The following is a 20400-nucleotide window of genomic DNA, read 5'->3' as shown; positions in this document are numbered from 1 at the left end:
ATGGCCTTACACAGAGAGGCCAAATTCATAAGAGACTATCTGATACATTCCATTACTGTCGGATCCTCTCCGACAGAGGATCAGACAATTCCTTATTCAATTTGTGGGCGTTTTCAACGACTTTTGTCCCGTTTTTGCCCATGCCAATCCGACTTTTGGCATGGGCGAAAACGGGACAAAAAACAGAGTGAAAGCACCCGCAAATTCGTCAAAACAGATGGATCGGCTGCAAATTCGCCGATCCACCTGTTTTTCGACAGTATCAGAATTCCCAACAATTCGAAAAAACGCCACTTACATTGAATAGGGCGAATCGAAAAGTGCCGTTTTTTTGACCGATCGAAAATTCCGACCGGAATTGAACATACCCCTACATAGCAGAGTTTAAGGAAACCTGGGATAACATATAAACTCCCTGCTAAACAATTTTCCATAAATGTTGCAGCAGTGACTTCACATGTTACACATACTACACAATGTCACAGCATCTCACCTGTTGTAGCTGGTTCTGTCGCTGCTTAAATGTTTCTAAAGGGTCTTCCTCCAGAGAGTAATTCTCCAGGACTGTGCGGACGTCACCTACGCCGGTTGTTGCAATGGCTGCACAGATTGAGAGAGAGAATGGATATTAGATCAGACTCGCCTCAGTGATATCACCGTTTTCTAGTCCATTCAGCCTATGAAATGGCGGCTTCCGCAGAGTGTAACAGGCGCACTTAAAGTCTTGAAAAAGTCCTCAGATGGAGGACAAAACATGTTGCTCTGAGAAAACTACTCTATGCCACCATTTACCGCTGTATCCTGCCAGTATACTTGTGCACAGACTACTGCCGTCACTCCTCAGCGCCACGCACCTATACGCAAAGGACTGTTTCACTGGGCGGTAAGTACTGAGTGAATACAAGCTACGTAGCTCCAATATGGGTCTGGGACTCCAGGTCGACAACAAAAAGGTCGCCGCCAATTTGTCGACATGGAAAAAGGTCGACATCAGATTTTTATGTTTTTTTTGGTGTCGTTTTCTTCGTAGAGTGACCGGGAACCCTAATTAGTGCACCGCGTCCCCTCGCAGCCTTCGCTCCGCTACCGCTTTGCTCGGCAGATTACCATTCCAATCGTAGTCCACGTGGATCGTTAAGTATGAAAAGGTTCCAAAAAAAAAAAAAAAACAAATTCGCAAAAAACTCATGTCGACCTTTATCCATGTCGACATGTTGTCCATGGCGACTTAAGGTGTGTCGACCAATTGCCGTCGACCTAAGGTGTGTCGACCTGGAGTCCGGATACCCTCCAATATAGGGGATTTCTTACAGACCACTGGATAAATGATCCGAGTCACCTATCCTCTACTAGGTTATATACAGCTCATCTGGCTAGCGCAATATTCCATTGGAAGCAATGTACCAGCTATATGTTAGTGGGCTCTGGGATATAATCCGGACAGATTTACCACTATTCATTGGACTTGGCATACCAATCTGGACACCAATAACCCGGCAATCTGAAAAGCGCCTGCCATTATAATTACTTGCATGATATCAGATACTGGGCATATTTTATTACATGCGCGGCAATAACAAGCGTATGGTAACTATTTTATTTTAGAAATCCATGTATGTTTTGTCTGTGTGTGTGTGTGGCTATTCATCTTAATAAATTGATTTACATTATTACAGAAGCAATTTTATGGTCTATGCACCTCTGAACTCATTTAACTCATTTAACAATTTAACCACTTAACTGGCTTTGTGGCATGTGATTGCGACCAGAGCCGGGTGTATGTTACTTGGCCAGGTCGCATCACATGCGACGCGCTGCCCCCCCTCAGCTCTCCGGAGCCTCTGTTGGGCGCTGCCTCCAAACCCGGCAGTGACATGGCAGTCTCTGACCGCCGACGTCACTGGCTGAATCGCGCCCCAGAATGCCGTGTGGCCGGCATTCTGGAGCGCATGCTCCGAAGTAGCACAGTGCATGGAAAGGAACTTCATTCCTCCCCCAGCACAATCTAGCACATGTGCACAGATCAGCTGCAGCATGGGGCACCGATGAGGACACATGCTCCGCTGCGCCCTGCACGGGGATGGGTAAAGGGCGGGGGGTGTTGAAGATAAATATTTCAATTATGCTGGAGGGAAAAAAAAAAAAAAAAATACCATGGGTCACAGGATAATTGGGGTTGGAGGTTTCAGAAGAATGGACATTTAATAGGGGAGGCGGGGGGGTGTACTAGTGTCAATTAGCTCCCTCTGGGGCAGATGTACTAAGCCTGGGGAAGTGATAAAGCAGTGATAAGTGGAAGGTGATAATGCACCAGCCAATCAGCTCCCGTCAATTTACATATTGGAGCTCATGGGCTGGTGCGTTATCACCTTGCACTTATCACTGCTTTATCACTTCTCCAGGCTTAGTACATCTGCCCCACTGTATGTAAGACACACTCACTTTTCAGGAATGCTGTGAGGTCGTATAGTGCCCGGTCTTCCGAGTTGCCATCCCACTTCTTTATGGCAAGGCCATTGTAAGGCTGTAGTTTAAATGCTTCTCTATTACAATCCACAATCACTATGCGTGAGGGCTCTCTGTTCAGGCAGGAGATGTCCTACACACAGATGAGCAATGTTATAGAGAGAGAGAGAGACAGTAGGATATTCAACAAAACATCTATGCTTTCACCTCCAGGAAAGACCTTGGAGAGAGATAAAGTACCAATCAGCTTCTGTCAGTTTTCAAGCACCGCCTGTAACATGGCAGTTGGGAGCGGATTGGCTTTTATTTTATCTCTCTCCACAGCTTAGTACATCTGCCCCCTAATCATTTAGCTCCAAGTTGCACATACAAGCAGCAATATGGAAAACCAATTTTGTCTTTTTTAGGCCAAACTAGTCCATTCAGCATTGAGCATATTGTAGCTTCCTAAAGCCCCAGTTATCAGATGACTGACACACATGAATTTCTGCCACAGTATTGCGCAGACCGCACAATGTGAAAGTAACAGCACAGACAGTAACCAGTGCCAGAATTTTAAACATAATCTAGTGTGACAGAGGGTATTTTGCACGTTCTGATGCTCAGATCAGGACTCGTTCCCTAGGACAAGGGGCAGGTAGAGTTAAGAATCCTGCTCCTTGCTACAGCAAAGGTATTACACACAGCTGCACTACGTGAATGCGATTGTGTGAAGGTATAAAGGTTTGTGGGAACCAGTTTACGGGGCTAGCTAGAGGTCTGGGAAGCCGTGTTTTCTGAACAAATATGAAGTGACATCATTTGTGAATAATAAGCCACCTGACAGAGCAAACTCAGTGAAGAGTCGTTCTTTGTAAAGCAAACCTTTGAAACTAGCCTCCCAGGAGTGATAGGATAATGCAGAAAGAGAGCACAGAGCATGACACGGGGCGAAGACGTGCGTTACGGAGCAATCCAGACCTCTTTAGGCAGCGGAGCGGGTGTTGTCAAACTAGAACAAGGTACTTACACATTGGAATAAGTGCTTTATTTATAGTTTGGGAAACTTTAGGTTTTGGACTAATCCATCTGCCTATCCTTAGGTACAGAAGAACGGGACAGTCCATTTGCCAAATACAAAAGTGTTCTAAAACTAAAACATGCAAGAGCTGGTGGGGCGTGGCCTGACTGGATATGGAGTAGGATGTGCATTCCTAGCTCCCCAGCCTACCTAATCCTGTTTAATATCCTGCTGCACCTGTATCTGCCCACCTGGCCTTGCTTGGCTGTCTGAACGGCTGCTGACCGTCCTGGGCTGTGCTCTGGTGCTCTCCTGTGCCCTGTGTCCCTGCAAGAACTACTTTTAGGTGCCGTGTTGCTCCCGCCCTGCAAGTGCCGGCGCCATCTTGGAATTTCCTGCTGGGGTCCTGCGCCGCCTGACCGCTTTCCCCAGCCGTATCTTTGACCGGGGGACTGCCTCTAGAGCCCGGCCGCTGTGCCCGCTCTGGCGATCGGCTCCTCTCTCTCCTCTGCTGCCCGGGAGACGGCTGTGCTAGCCGCGGGTCGCTGCCGGGCGCCATCTTGGGGTTGGCGGTACGCGCGGACGGAGCTCTGCCGCCTATCCCCGCCTGGTCCTGTGCCGCTCCACCGCTGTCGCGCGGCGGGTGAGGGATCCCCGCCACTGAGAGTGACCTGTGGACCCCCTCCTCCTGTATATTTACCTGGCGGCTGGTTCTGTGTGGGATCAGGGGCTGTCTGGCGCCATCTTGGGGTTGGCGGCCTGGGATACTCTGCTCCTGTGGATCCCTCCTACTGCCTGAGCTGCTGGGACCTGGATGTTAGTGGAGACTGTGCCTATGCTCTGCTGGGAAGCACTGTGCTGACTGTTTGCAAATCTCTGTAGTGGAATCACTCCTGTGTTGCTTCTGAATTATCCCCCCTGGTGCCTGCTGGGAAGTCAGCTGAACATCTCTCCCTGCTGCAGTGGTGATTGTCTCTGATATTGGGGGTGCCTGCCTGGTCTCCCCCCCCCCCCCCTCCCCCAACTCTCTCTCCTCTGTACTCCTGGCTGCAAGTCTCACTGATGTAACTTAACACAATTTGTCCTCTGCAGTTTGTACCCCTGGGGAAGCACTGCCGCTCCTGAGCCTCTCCCTGCTGCCTGTCCTGTGATTTATAACAAAACCCCTGTTTATCTGGTTCTGATTCTACAACCTGATGGTCCGCAGGCGCCGTGCCTCTGCTGCGGCCCGCTTAGCGCAATTTGCCCACGTGGAACGGACTCTGGCCTCTTCTCCTTCCTACTCACCATCTTCAGCTGCCTCCTCTCCCTAAACTCTTAATATGGCGGGGGTTGCGGAGGTTACCATGTCCCAGCTTTTGCAAGCCATCACAGATTCTGAGAAGCGGCTCGCAGATAAGGTGGCTGAAGTGCATTCAGACATTTCGCTTATACGTCAAGATATGCAGAAACTCAGGGACAGGGTTGGGGAGACGGAGAACCGCATTTCCTCGTTGGAGGACTCCTGCACACCTATCCCTGCCCGTCTCACCTCCCTGGAAACAGAGATGTCTGCTTGCAAGCTTAAATTGACGGATATCGAGGGACGCCTCCGGCGAAATAATGTCCGCTTCGTGGGTCTCCCTGAAAAGGCAGAGGGGTCTCAACCGGAACAATTTCTGGAATCCTGGCTACTGTCGGTGTTTGGAAAAGATTCGTTCACCCCACAGTTTGCGTTGAGAGGGCTCATCGAGTTCCTACTCGTCCTCTCCCTCCAGGTGCGCAGCCCCGGACCTTCATAGCCAAAATTCTTCATTACAAGGACAGGGATACTATTCTACGTCTTGCCAGGGTCGAGGGCCCGCTGGAACATGGGGGTCAGAGGGTGGCTGTTTTTCAGGACTTCTCGGCTGAGGTCCAGAAATCTCGCTCCCAGTTTACGCAAGTTAAGCAGCGGCTTCGTGCTCTACAGCTCCAATATTCTATGCTATATCGTGCGAGACTTCGGGTGGTGTCTGGCAACCGCACACATTTCTTTGATACTCCAAGGGAAGCATCTGCCTGGATTGATCTACAGCCCCGGCCTCCTGCTGCCCCACCCTGAGGGACTCATATGTACGCATATGTGTTTCAAGTTTGAATGTACCGTTTTCTGCAAATGCTTTTTGCCAGGGTTGGTGAATGTTGGGCACTGGCAGGTTTCTTCTGATAATGGGCTGGGGACTTCATGTACTCAAGGTTATGGAGTATAGTTGCCCCACTGATAGTTTATTTTAGGTTCCTTGACGCTCTTCTAGAGTCAATCTAATGTTCGGGAATCGGTATACCTCTGTTCGGGTTGGTATGCGGGGAGGGGGTGGTTGGGTTTTGTTATTTTTCTTATCATTATTTATATTTTTATGTGGTTTTTTTTTCTGTGCTATTCTGCTCTGAACGTGCTAAAATAAGAATTTACTTACCGATAATTCTATTTCTCGGAGTCCGTAGTGGATGCTGGGGTTCCTGAAAGGACCATGGGGAATAGCGGCTCCGCAGGAGACAGGGCACAAAAGTAAAGCTTTTACAGGTCAGGTGGTGTGTACTGGCTCCTCCCCCCATGACCCTCCTCCAGACTCCAGTTAGGTACTGTGCCCGGACGAGCGTACACAATAAGGGAGGATTTTGAATCCCGGGTAAGACTCATACCAGCCACACCAATCACACCGTACAACTTGTGATCTAAACCCAGTTAACAGTATGATAACAGAGGAGCCTCTGAAAGATGGCTTCCTAAACAATAACCCGAATTAGTTAACAATAACTATGTACAAGTATTGCAGATAATCCGCACTTGGGATGGGCGCCCAGCATCCACTACGGACTCCGAGAAATAGAATTATCGGTAAGTAAATTCTTATTTTCTCTATCGTCCTAAGTGGATGCTGGGGTTCCTGAAAGGACCATGGGGATTATACCAAAGCTCCCAAACGGGCGGGAGAGTGCGGATGACTCTGCAGCACCGAATGAGAGAACTCCAGGTCCTCCTTTGCCAGGGTATCAAATTTGTAAAAATTTACAAACGTGTTCTCCCCTGACCACGTAGCTGCTCGGCAGAGTTGTAATGCCGAGACCCCTCGGGCAGCCGCCCAAGATGAGCCCACCTTCCTTGCGGAATGGGCCTTAACAGATTTAGGCTGTGGCAGGCCTGCCACAGAATGTACAAGTTGAATTTTGTTACAAATCCAACGAGCAATCGACTGCTTAGAAGCAGGTGCACCCAACTTGTTGGGTGCCTACAGTATAAACAGCGAGTCAGATTTTCTGACTCCAGCCGTCCTTTAAATGTATATTTTTAAGGCTCTGACAACGTCCAACAACTTGGAGTCCTTCAAGTCGTCTGTAGCCGCAGGCACTACAATAGGCTGGTTCAGGTGAAACGCTGATACCACCTTAGGGAGAAAATGCGGACGCGTCCGCAGCTCTGCCCTATGTCGAATGGAAAATTAAATAAGGGCTTTTATAAAACAAAGCCGCCAGTTCAGATACTCTCCCGGCCGAAGCCAGGGCCAGTAACATAGTCACTTTCCATGTGAGATATTTCAAATCCACATTCTTTAGTGGTTCAAACCAATTGGATTTGAGGAAATCTAAAACTACATTTAGATCCCACGGTGCCACCTTAGGCACCACAGGAGGCTGTATATGCAGTACTCCTTTGATAAAAATCTGGACCTCAGGTAATGAGGCCAATTCTTTTTGGAAGAATATTGATAGGGCCGAAATTTGAACCTTAATAGATCCCAATTTGAGACCCATAGACAATCCTGATTGCAGGAAATGTAGGAAAACGACCCAGTTGAAATTCCTCCATCGGAGCACTCCGCTGCTCGCACCACGCAACATATTTTCGCCAAATACGGCGATAATGCTTCGCGGTGACTTCCTTCCTTGCCTTTATCAAGGTAGGAATGACTTCTTCTGGAATGCCTTTTCCTTTTAGGATCTGGCATTCAAACGCCATGCCGTCAAACGCAGCCGCGGTAAGTCTTGAAAAAGACAAGGACCCTGCTGAAGCAGGTCCCTTCTCAGAAGTAGAGGCCACGGATCGTCCGTGACCATCTCTTGAAGTTCCGGGTACCAAGTCCTTCTTGGCCAATCCGGAGCCACTAGTCTTACTCCTCTTTGCCGTATAATCCTCAATACCTTTGGTATGAGAGGCAGAGGAGGAAACACATATACCGACTGGTACACCCAAGGTGTTACCAGCGCGTCCACAGCTATTGCCTGCGGATCTCTTGACCTGGCGCAATACCTGTCCAGTGTTTTGTTGAGGCGAGACGCCATCATGTCCACCATTGGTTTTACCCAACGGTTTAATAGCATGTGGAAAACTTCTGGATGAAGTCCCCACTCTCCCGGGTGAAGGTCGTGTCTGCTGAGGAAGTCTGCTTCCCAGTTGTCCACGCCCGGGATGAATACTGCTGACAGTGCTATCACGTGATTCTCCGCCCAGCGAAGGATCCTGGCAGCTTCTGCCATTGCCCTCCTGCTTCTTGTGCCGCCCTGTCTGTTTACATGGGCGACTGCCGTGATGTTGTCCGACTGGATCAACACCGGTCTTCCTTGAAGCAGAGGTTCCGCCTGGCTTAGAGCATTGTAGATTGCTCTTAGTTCCAGAATGCTTATGTGAAGAGACTTTTTCAGGCTCGACCACACTCCCTGGAAATTTCTTCCCTGTGTGACTGCTCCCCAGCCTCTCAGGCTGGCATCCGTGGTCACCAGGATCCAATCCTGCATGCCGAATCTGCGGCCCTCCAATAGATGAGCCTCCTGCAACCACCACAGAAGGGATACCCTTGTCCTCGGCGACAGGGTTATCCGCAGGTGCATCTGAAGATGCGACCCTGACCATTTGTCCAACAGATCCCTTTGCATGGAATCTGCCGAAAGGGATTGCTTCGTAAGAAGCTACCATTTTTTCCCAGGACTCTTGTGCATTGATGTACAGACACCTTTCCTGGTTTTAGGAGGTTCCTGACCAGGTCAGATAACTCCTTGGCTTTTTCTTCGGGAAGAAAAACCTTTTTCTGAACTGTGTCCAGAATCATCCCCAGGAACAGCAGACGAGTTGTCGGCATTAATTGGGATTTTGGAATATTCAGAATCCATCCGTGCTGCTTTAGCACCTCTTGAGATAGTGCTAAACCCATCTCTAGCTGTTCTCTGGACCTTGCCCTTATTAGGAGATCGTCCAAGTATGGGATAATTAATACGCCTTTTCTTCGAAGAAGAAATATTATCTCGGCCATTACCTTTGTAAAGACCCGAGGTGCCGTGGACAAACCAAACGGCAGCGTCTGAAACTGATAGTGACAGTTTTGTACAACGAACCTGAGGTACCCCTGGTGTGAGGGGTAATTGGAACGTGGAGATACGCATCCTTGATGTCCAAGGATACCATAAAGTCCCCTTCTTCCAGGTTCGCTATCACTGCTCTGAGTGACGCCATCTTGAACTTGAACTTCTTTATGTACAGGTTCAAGGACTTCAGATTTAGAATAGGCCTTACCGAGCCATCCGGCTTCGGTACTACAAAAAGAGTGGAATAATACCCCTTCCCTTGTTGTAGAAGAGGTACCTTGACTATCACCTGCTGAGAATACAGCTTGTGAATGGCTTCCAAAACCGTCTCCCTTTCTGAGGGGGACGTTGGTAAAGCAGACTTCAGGAAACGGCGAGGTGGCTCTGTCTCTAATTTCAACCTGTACCCCTGAGATATTATCTGCAGGATCCAGGGATTTACCTGCGAGTGAGCCCACTGCGCGCTGTAATTCTTGAGACGACCGCCTACCGCCCCCGAGTCCGCTTGCGAAGCCCCAGCGTCATGCTGAGGCTTTTGTAGAAGCCGGGGAGGGCTTCTGTTCCTGGGAAGGAGCTGCCTGTTGCTGTCTCTTCCCTCGTCCTCTGCCTCGTGGCAGATATGAATAGCCCTTTGCTCTCTTATTTTTAAAGGAACGAAAGGGCTGCGGTTGAAAGGTCGGTGCCTTTTTCTGTTGGGGAGTGACTTGAGGTAGAAAGGTGGATTTCCCGGCCGTAGCCGTGGCCACCAAATCCGATAGACCGACCCCAAATAACTCCTCTACGCATCGCCTGTCCACTGTCGTGTCCATAAAGCTCTTCTGGCCGAAATGGACATAGCACTTACCCGTGATGCCAGTGTGCAGATATCTCTCTGTGCATCACGCATATAAAGAAATGCATCCTTTATTTGTTCTAACGACAGTAAAATATTGTCCCTGTCCAGGGTATCAATATTTTCGATCAGGGACTCTGACCAAACTACCCCAGCACTGCACATCCAGGCAGTCGCAATAGCTGGTCGTAGTATAACACCTGCATGTGTGTATATACCTTTTTGGATATTTTCCATCCTCCTATCTGATGGATCTTTAAGTGCGGCCGTCTCAGGAGAGGGTAACGCCACTTGTTTTGATAAGCGTGTTAGCGCTTTGTCCACCCTAGGAGGTGTTTCCCAGCGCTCCCTAACCTCTGGCGGGAAAGGGTATAAAGCCAATAACTTCTTTGAAATTAGCAGTTTTTTATCGGGGCACCCCACGCTTCATCACACACGTCATTTAATTCTTCTGATTCGGTAAAAACTACTGGTAGTTTTTTCACACCCCACATAATACCCTGTTTAGTGGTACCTGTAGTATCAGCTAAATGTAACATCTCCTTTATTGCCAAAATCATATAACGTGTGGCCCTACTGGAAAATACGGTTGATTCGTCACCTTCACCACCGGAATCAGTGCCTGTGTCTGGGTCTGTGTCGACCGACTGAGGCAAGGGGCGTTTTACAGCCCCTGACGGTGTTTGAGGCGCCTGGACAGGCACTAATTGAGTGTCCGGCCGCCTCATGTCGGCAAACGACTGCTTAAGCGAGTTGACGCTATCCCGTAATTCCACAAATAAAGGCATCCATTCTGGTGTCGACCCCCTAGGAGGTGACATCCTCATATTTGGCAATTGCTCCGCCTCCACACCAATAACGTCCTCATACATGTCGACACACACGTACCGACACACAGCAGACACACAGGGAATGCTCTATACGAAGACAGGACCCACTAGCCCTTTGGGGAGACAGAGGGAGAGTCTGCCAGCACACACCAAAAAGCGCTATATATGACAGGGATAGCCTTATGATTAAGTGCTCCCTTATAGCTGCTTTTATATTAATATATTGCCATTTATTTTGCCCCCCCTCTCTGTTATACCCTGTTTCTGTAGTGCAGTGCAGGGGAGAGACCTGGGAGCCTTCCTGACCAGCGGAGCTGTGACAGAAAATGGCGCCGTGTGCTGAGGAGATAGGCCCCGCCCCTTTTTCGGCGGGCTCGTCTCCCGCTATTTAGTACATTTAGGCAGGGGTAAATATCTCCATATAGCCTCTGGGGCTATATGTGAGGTATTTTTAGCCTTTTTAAAGGTTTTCATTTGCCTCCCAGGGCGCCCCCCCCCCAGCGCCCTGCACCCTCAGTGACTGCCGTGTGAAGTGTGCTGAGAGGAAAATGGCGCACAGCTGCAGTGCTGTGCGCTACCTTAAGAAGACTGCAGGAGTCTTCAGCCGCCGATTCTGGACCTCTTCTTGCTTCAGCATCTGTGAGGGGGCCGGCGGCGTGGCTCCGGTGACCATCCAGGCTGTACCTGTGATCGTCCCTCTGGAGCTTCATGTCCAGTAGCCAAGAAGCCAATCCATCCTGCACGCAGGTGAGTTCACTTCTTCTCCCCTCTGTCCCTCGTTGCAGTGATCCTGTTGCCAGCAGGAATCACTGTAAAATAAAAAACCTAAGCTAAACTCTCTAAGCAGCTCTTTATGAGAGCCACCTAGAATTGCACCCTTCTCGGCCGGGCACAAAAATCTAACTGGAGTCTGGAGGAGGGTCATGGGGGGAGGAGCCAGTACACACCACCTGACCTGTAAAAGCTTTACTTTTGTGCCCTGTCTCCTGCGGAGCCGCTATTCCCCATGGTCCTTTCAGGAACCCCAGCATCCACTTAGGACGATAGAGAAATTATGGTTACTCTGTATTTGTGCGGGGGATGACTGATACCGTGCTGATGTGCTGTTGGCCTACTGTTGCCTTACTTAACTACTGTGTCCCACTATGGTAAATGTTTTCTCATGGAACGTTAGAGGCCTTAATGATAAGGTTAAACGTTCACTAGTTTTGAAATATATTAAGTCCCAAAATCCTGGATTGGTTTGTCTTATGGAGACACATCTTACTAATAGTCGGGTTCTTTCACTCAAAAGGCCTTGGGTGGGGTAGGCGTTTCACTCCACTTTCCACTCACTCCAGGGGGGTTTCACTGCTGATCCATAAAAACCTGAATTTCGTTTGTACTAAGGTCCAAATTGATCCACTAGGTTGCTATGTCTTTTTAGCTGGCACTATACATGGCTCTGCATTTGTGTTACTTGCTATATATATTCCCCCTCCTTATAACTCTGAAATTTTGGTGAAGGCCTGTGCTTTTATGCAAGACTTTCCCTCCGCCCCAGCTATATGTATTGGTGATTTTAACGCTGTTTTGGATGAGGCGGCTGATAGATGGAGGCCTGTTACCCAACAGGCGGAACCTAAACCTACTGCCTTTGCCCGTCTGATTTCTGAACTCGGCCTAGTGGATGTCTGGCGTTTACGTAACCCCACTGATAGTTGTTTTTCCTGTTTCTCAAGCTCGTATGGGGTGTTTTCACGTATTGATATGACACTACTTACACGTTCCCTACTCCCCTGTGTTTCCTCGGTGAGATTCTTACCACGTGGGATTTCTGATCACTCCCCTATATTGTTATCTATAGGTTTTGATATACCCAGGGGAGCGTCATTCTGGAGGTTGAACCCTTTCTGGCTAACCCAGATGGGTGCGGCCTCCGAATTAATTGCACTTTGGGAGGAGTTTTTTGCTAATAATCCTGTTTGTGATAATGCTTTGTTGATATGGGATGCTTTTCTCCGGGGTTCCTTGATGTCCAGAGTTGCCCCGTTGAAGATATCTAGTAGACAGCTTGAGGGGGAGTTGGAGAGGAGGAGTGCGGAGCTTGAACAGACCTATTTACGTAGTGGCCTCGCTGCGGACCGGGTGTAATGGCTGATTGTCCATAAGCAGTTGACGGACTTACTCCTTGATAAATCGAAGAGGAGTCTGCTTTTTCGTGCCCATGATTTTTATATTCAGGGTGACCGCTCGGGAAAATGTCTGGCTTACCTGGCAAGGCAGGAGTTGCCCCCCCGTCACTGTGCATGGCATAAGGAGTGTGTCTGGTGTTGTATGCACTGACACACCTTCTATAGCTTCTATTCACATTTTTCGGATGTTTATAGGTCCAGGGTACAGTATACATACTCAACACTGTCTAATTACTTTGATAAAATAGAGGTTCCCTCTTTAAGTCCTGAGTCACGACAATTTCTGGATGCCCCATTTACACTGGAGGAGGTTAGAAATGCCATTATGTCCTTTCCCAATAATAAGGCCCCAGGGGTTGATGGTCTCCCTATCGAACTGTATAAGGCTCATTTGGATTTTTTTGCCCCTAAACTCCTGCTGTTTTTTGAGTTGTTGTTACAGGGTGGCACCCTTCCCCCATCTATGGCGGAGGCACTGGTGGTACCGATACCGAAGCCGGGTAAAGACCCCCTTCTTTTAGACTCGTACCGTCCTATCTCCCTACTGTCAACTGACATAAAAATTCTTGCTAAACTTTTAGCGCTCCGACTTAATACTGTGGTTTTGGAGCTAGTACACGGTGATCAAACTGGCTTTATGCCGGGCAGATCTACCACCATCAATCTCAGACGATTATTTACGTATATGCAGTTGGCGGGGGATGATATGGACGGTGCGATTGTGGTTTCTCTCGATGTTGCCCGTGCCTTTGACTCCGTGGAGTGAGTTTTTCTCTGGGAGTCACTTACCAGATTTGGGGTAGGCCTGAGCTTTTTATCCTGGGTTAAACTTTTATACTCCTGTCCTGCTGCGAGGGTAATGGTCAACGGTTTTACTACTGAATCTTTTCAGTTGCAGAGAGGTACCCGTCAAGGGTGTCCTCTGTCCCCGCTGCTTTTTGCTCTCGCGGGGGAGCCCTTGGCCTGCGCAGTTACGGCCGCAGCGAATATAGCGGGGCTCTGGGTTGCGGGCCAGGAGGAAAAAATTGGGTTGTATGCAGACGATATGACATTATTCCTAAGTGATGTATCCCCCTCATTACCTGCCCTTTTGGAACTATTACGGGAATTTTTTTTTTTTTTCAGGTATCTGTATTAACTGGGGCAAATCGGTGGTGTTTCCATTAAGTCCCTCTGCATCACCTCCACCCTCTTACAATCTTCCCCTCCAATGGTGTACCCAATTTAAATACCTTGGTATTCGGATTTCCCATTGCCCTAAAGATTTTATTACCCTGAATCTGACCCCTCTGATTGATAATCTGCGTATGAAGGTACGCACCTGGCAGAAACTCCCTTTAACTGTGACGGGCCGTGTAAACCTTACCAAAATTATTATTCAACCCAAATTTCTTTATATACTACAGAATTCTCCAGTTTATATCCCTGCCTCACAATTTTCGTTGATTTCACGTTTTATTACTTCCTTTATCTGGGGTGCCAAGCGGGCACGTATTGCATACAAAACACTTAGTAGACCTAGAGCCGAAGGTGGCCTGGCCTTACCGGATATACGTTTATACTATTTGGCTGCCCAACTAGTACAACTTTATGAATGGGCTGCCCCCGGGGATTATGGGGGCCTTCCTGTGGCTCTTTTAGATAGGGCTGGCCTCTTATTTTCTCCGTTGCAGTTTTTATTAGCAAATACTCCACTGACCTCTCTCTCCCCATTATTACAACAGGCTCGTAGAGTATGGTTGGCGGCTGAGAAGCTGCTAGGTGATCCCACGGTGGACCCCTGCTCTCCGCTTTGGAACAATATGAATTTCTCCGAGCTCTTTAAAATGGAGGGTGGTTAGATTTGGATTGCATATGAGGTGACTGCAGTAAGGCAACTTTACCAGGACGGGGTACTCCATAGTTATGAGTATCTGTCCACTACGTATAGTATCCCTAGACAATATTTTTTCCGCTATTTACAGCTCCGACATGCTATGACGGCACAGTGGCGGGGCTCTGCTCCACAACTTTCTGAATCCCCCGCTCAAACGGATTCGTACTATGCCTGCTCGTGGGAGGGTTTCGGCTTCGTACTCCTCTCTTCTCTCCTCCTCTGGATTGGGTGGGTTGCCCGCCCTCAGGGCTAAATGGGTGCTGGATATAGGTGAAATTGATGGAGGAGGATTGGAGTTATATATTGGCTTCCCCGCGTGCGGCCTCGGCGAGTGCTAGATTCCAGCAAATACAGCTATATATTTTACATAGGGTCTACTGGACTCCTTCTCGTCTATTTAGATTTGGAGGCTCGACCTCTGATAATTGCCCGAAATGCTCTGCTCCGGCTGCTGGGTTCTGGCACTTGCTCTGGCGATGCCCGTGGGTGGGAGGATGTTGTGGCGTCTGTTGCCCGTACGGGTATTAGGATCCCGTTTCTGACTCCGCGTATTTGCATATTCGGCCTAGACTTGAGGGACCGCCTTCCACTTCACTCCTGTCTCTATGTGACTATTGTTATGGCACTGGCCCGGGTGTGTATTGCTCGCACCTGGATGGCTCATGCTCCTCCGTCATCTGCTGAATGGGTTGCCCTTGTAAATTCTACCCTTTCCCATGAGCGCTTTATGTATACGAAGCGTAATTCCTTATTGAAATTTGATAAGATTTGGGCTCCTTGGAAGAACTCTTCGTACTCTATTGACCCCCTACTGTAAATAATGTATCCATGTATCAACTGACCCTGTGCATTGCTTCCGATACGGCCCGGCTCGCCTTCTTTCAGTATCTCCCCTCGACTTCTAGCACGCCATCTGATTCTCTTGTTTTCTTTTCTATGTCTGTGGATGTGACTATGTCCTATATTCACATAACGCAATAGTTTGAAGAACCACCTATGAAGCACGTCTTTGATTTTGTAGATTTTTTTTTTTTTTTTAACTTTGTAATGTTTATTGTAAAGTTCTATTTTTTGTTCTTCTCTCATGCAAAACAATAAAAAAATACATGATTGAAAAAAAAAAAAAACATGCAAGAGCTACAGGAAAACACTAGTAAATATAGAGGTACACCTGATGAGAACTTATGTTGGATACTTGGTAAACATTTGTAGTAAATTTACCTTAACATGATGTCCATCTGAGTAACGTGTGGCATCACGGAAAAGCCGGTATGATACAAAACCGTGAGGGTCAATGCTGTCGATCAGCGGGAATGCTGTCTGAAGAACAAAACCGCGCATTAAAATATATATATAATGGGGAGGAGGGTAGTAGCATAGGCAGAGGTGTGAGAGGAAGAGATACAAGAAAAAAATAGTCAGTGTCTGAGGAGATTCCAGAGAGGTCAAAACACCACAAAGTGAGTGAGAACACCGCGCAAGGAGGGAGGCAATTTAGCACATCCCCACTCCCTCCTGGATTGTAACTGGTGGATGAGCAGTGCAACCATGGCTGCATGTTGAATAAGCAGGCTGGGGGTGCTGCCTGGGCAAAATCCTCTGCCTGCATCTTTGCCACCAGACACTACTACAATAGTGTGCAACCACAGACAACCTGTCCCCTTGCTAGGGTGCAGTGGTGTGTACTAAGGAAGGAGGGAGGGTGGGACAACACATTTGGGCCGGGTAGTGGGGGTGTTCAAGTAAAAAAAGGATTGTACGGAATAAGTTAAGAAGCCAACATATTTGTAAGAGAAGACTAAAGAACAACCAAGGGTAATTTGAAGCAGGAGAAGAAGCTAACACGGCAGACAACATATACAGCGCTCAAACTTACCATGCCTGTTTCAGAGGTAAATATAATAATCTCATACAGAGGCGCTAGTTGCTGAAACAAGTTGTCAATACCGGCTCGCTTTTTGAACCTCCATCCTGTTTCTAACTGGGAGCAGAGAACAACATTAGAACAGGAAATTGGTATGAGGAGCAAGGGTGTCATTTTATATCAAATATGAGAATAAAAGCGGGAGTAGAGAGTGGCACAGAGAGAAGACCGGGGGAATCAGAAACGCTTGGATCACTCACCGACCACTCCGGATGCAGCAGCACATTCTTCAGCTCAAGAACTAAGGTGTAGGGAGGCTGGTAATAGGGCTCTTTCAATGGGTCTGGCAGAAGCTTGGGGCTTGTGGGCTCTATGATCATCTACGACACAGAGGGAAGAGACATAAGCGATTAAAGTGTCACCGTAACGAGGGGAGCAAGGAGTGACATACGGCGTAACCTCACCTGCCGATAATCTTTAAAGTATTTGTATGTTCTTCTCATCTGCTGTACAACGGGAGGATCTGAAACCGGAATAGTGGAATTAATATGACAACATGGTAGGTAGGAGTGTGTGATAAAGGAATGTATAGGTCATAGTTACAAAGATCAAAGCCTAACCAGGTCCACCGACTATTCCTGGGAGATACTTCATCTCGGGATCGCAGTCAGCTGCAGAGGTGACAAGCAGCAGCCAATAAGAATCAGGCAGATTCATACTGGCTAGACTGTCACATGTAACAGCCTCCATTGTGCCGGCAGAACGGCTAGGGGGTGAGATGCCCCCAACAACATGTTAGGATCACTGCATCGATGCTTAGGAATAAATGGCAGAGCAACAGATTCATAAATTGCTACCAATCCAGCTATTGTAGAACTACATCTCCCATAATGCTTTGTAAGGGCTGGCTGACCTCTGTATAGTTGGAAAAAAAAAAAATTAGAGCGACTGAAGGCTCTCCCATGGTTGCCTACCTTGCACTGTACATTCCTTATTGCCTCGTAGCCCCCCAAAAATAAGATTTTAAGCCTACCGGTAAATCGTTTTCTCGTAGTCCGTAGAGGATGCTGGGACTCCGTAAGGACCATGGGGATAGACGGGCTCCGCAGGAGACATGGGCACTTTAAGAAAGACTTTGACTCTGGGTGTGCACTGGCTCCTCCCTCTATGCCCCTCCTCCAGACCTCAGTTAGAGAAACTGTGCCCAGAGGAGACGGACAGTACGAGGAAAGGATTTTTGTAATCCAAGGGCAAGATTCATACCAGCCACACCAATCACACCGTATAATTTGTGATATACTACCCAGTTAACGGTATGAAAAACAACACAGCATCAGTCCATGACCGATGAAACTATAACATAACCCTTATGTAAGCAATAACTATATACAAGTCTTGCAGAAGTAGTCCGCACTTGGGACGGGCGCCCAGCATCCTCTACGGACTACGAGAAAAAGATTTACCAGTGGGTTTAAAATCTTATTTTCTCTAACGTCCTAGAGGATGCTGGGACTCCGTAAGGACCATGGGGATTATACCAAAGCTCCCAAACGGGCGGGAGAGTGCGGATGACTCTGCAGCACCGATTGAGCAAACAGGAGGTTCTCCTCAGCCAGGGTATCAAACTTATAAAACTTTGCAAAGGTGTTTGACCCCGACCAAGTAGCAGCTCGGCACAGCTGTAGTGCCGAGACCCCTCGGGCAGCCGCCCAAGACGAGCCCACCTTCCTAGTGGAATGGGCCTTAACAGATTTTTGGCAACGGCAATCCTGCCGTAGAATGCGCCTGCTGGGTCGTGTTACAGATCCAGCGAGCAATAGTCTGCTTTGAAGCAGGGCCGCCAACTTTGTTGGCTGCATACAGGACAAACAGTGCTTCTGTTTTTCTGATCCTAGCTGTTCAGGCCACGTAAATTTTCAAAGCCCTGACCACATAAAGGGACTCGGAAACCTCCAAGTCACGAGTAGCCACAGGCACGACAATAGGTTGGTTCATATGAAAGGATGTGACCACCTTAGGTAGGAATTGAGGACGGGTCCGCAACTCCGCTCTATCCATATGGAAAACCAGATAGGGGCTTTTATGCGATAAAGCCGCCAATTCCGAAACTCGCCTAGCCGAAGCCAAGGCCAACACATGACCACCTTCCAAGTGAGATATTTCAACTCCACTGTTTTAAGTGGTTCACACCAATGTGACTTCAGGAAACTTAACACCACGTTAAGGTCCCAAGGCGCCTCCGGAGGTACAAAAGGAGGCTGAATATGCAGTACTCCCTTCACAAAAGTCTGTACTTCAGGTAAAAGAGACCAATTCCTTTTGAAAGAAAATGGATAAGGCCAACATTTGAACTTTAATGGAGCCTAATTTTAGGCCCAAATTCACTCCAGTTTGTAGGAAGTGAAGAAAACGGCCTAGATGGAATTCCTCCGTAGGAGCATTCCTGGCCTCACACCAAGAAACATATTTTCACCATATTCGGTGATAATGTTTAGAGGTCATGTCCTTCCTAGCCTTTATTAGCGTAGGAATGACCTCATCCAGAAAACTTTTCTGCTAGGATCCGGCGTTCAACCGCCATGCCGTTAAACGCAGCCACGGTAAGTCTTGGAGCAGACAGGGACCCTGTTGCAACAGGTCCTGTCTTAGAGGAAGAAGCCACGGATCTTCTGTGAGCATTTCCTGCAGATCCGGACACCAGGTCCTTCGTGGCCAATCTGGAACAATGAGGATTGTTCTCACTCCTCTTCTCCTTATTATCCTCAACACCTTGGGTAGGAGAGGAAGAAGAGGAACTACATAGACCGATCGGAACACCCACTGTGTCACTAGGGCGTCTACAGCTACCGCCTGAGGGTCTCTTGACCTGGCGCAATACCACTGTAGCTTTCTGTTGAGGTGGGACACCACCATGTCTACCTGGGGCAGTCCCCACTGACTTGCAATCTGTGCGAAAACTTCCAGATGAAGTCCCCCCTCTCAAAGCAGGTCGTGTCCGCTGAGGAAGTCTGCTTCCCAGTTGTCCACTCCCGGAATGAACACTGCTGACAGTGCGCTTACATGATTTTCTGCCCAGCGAAGAATCCTGGTGGCTTCTGCCATTTGCACTTTGCTCTTCGTGCCGCCTTGGCGGTTTACATGAGCCACTGCGGTGATGTTGTCTGAGTGGATCATACCCGGTAGGTTGCGAAGCAATGTCTCCGCTTGCCGAAGGGCGTAGTATATGGCACTCAGCTCCAGGATGTTGATTTGAATACAAGTTTTTTTGTAACTTGACCCAAGACCTTGGAAGTTTCTTCCCTGTGCGACTGCTCACCCACCTCGGAGGCTCGCGTCCGTGGCTACCAGACTTCAGTCCTGGATGTCGAATCTGCGACCCTGCAGAAGGGGAGCACTCAGTAGCCACCATAGGAGAGACACTCTGGCCCTAGGGGACAGGGTGATTAACTGATGCATCTGTAGATGTGATCCGGACCACTTGTCCCGTAGATCTCACTGGAAGGTCCTCGCATGGAACCTGCCGAAGGGAATGGCCCCGTAAGATGCCACCATCTTCCTCAGGACCCAAGTGCAGTGATGTACTGACACCTGTTTTGGCTTTTATAGTTTTATAACCAGAGTCATTAGTTCCTGGGCCTTCTCTATCGGAAGATAAACCCATTTCTGGTCCGTATCCAGAATAATACCCAAGAAGGGCAGACGAGTCATAGGAACCCACTGTGACTTCGGGATAACGAGAATCCAGCCGAGTTGCTATGACACCTTCAGCGAAAGTGACACGCTATTCAACAACTGCTCTTTTGCCTTATTAGGAGATCGTCTAAGTATGGGATAATTGTGACTCCTTGCTTGCGTAGGAGCACCATCATTTCCGCCAATTACCCTGAAATTGGTAATGACAATATTGTATTGCAATTCTTTGGTACGCCTGATGGGGTGGATAAACGGGAACATGAAGGTATGCAGCCTTTATGTCTAGATACACCATAAAATCCCCCCCTTCCAGGCTGATGATGATCGCTCTGAGCGATTCCACCTT

General features: G+C 48.4%; 1 protein-coding gene across 1 annotated transcript in view; it reads right to left on the bottom strand.

Annotated features, from left to right (window-relative positions):
• Positions 1-20400, bottom strand: part of TIMM50 (translocase of inner mitochondrial membrane 50) — a 63185-nt gene that overhangs the window by 344 nt on the left and 42441 nt on the right. Inside the window, exons 5-10 of the mRNA XM_063937976.1 lie at positions 16826-16884; positions 16622-16741; positions 16374-16478; positions 15719-15817; positions 2443-2599; positions 494-600 (exon numbers count right to left, since the gene is read on the bottom strand). Coding sequence (XP_063794046.1) covers positions 494-600; positions 2443-2599; positions 15719-15817; positions 16374-16478; positions 16622-16741; positions 16826-16884 — 647 coding nt within the window. The remainder of the gene's footprint in view (positions 1-493; positions 601-2442; positions 2600-15718; positions 15818-16373; positions 16479-16621; positions 16742-16825; positions 16885-20400) is intronic.

This window comes from Pseudophryne corroboree, chromosome 8 (genome assembly GCF_028390025.1).
Source record: "Pseudophryne corroboree isolate aPseCor3 chromosome 8, aPseCor3.hap2, whole genome shotgun sequence".
NCBI lineage: Eukaryota > Metazoa > Chordata > Amphibia > Anura > Myobatrachidae > Pseudophryne > Pseudophryne corroboree.
The sequence above is the reverse complement of the archived record's forward strand: the minus strand, read 5'-3'. Positions and strand labels throughout refer to the sequence as shown.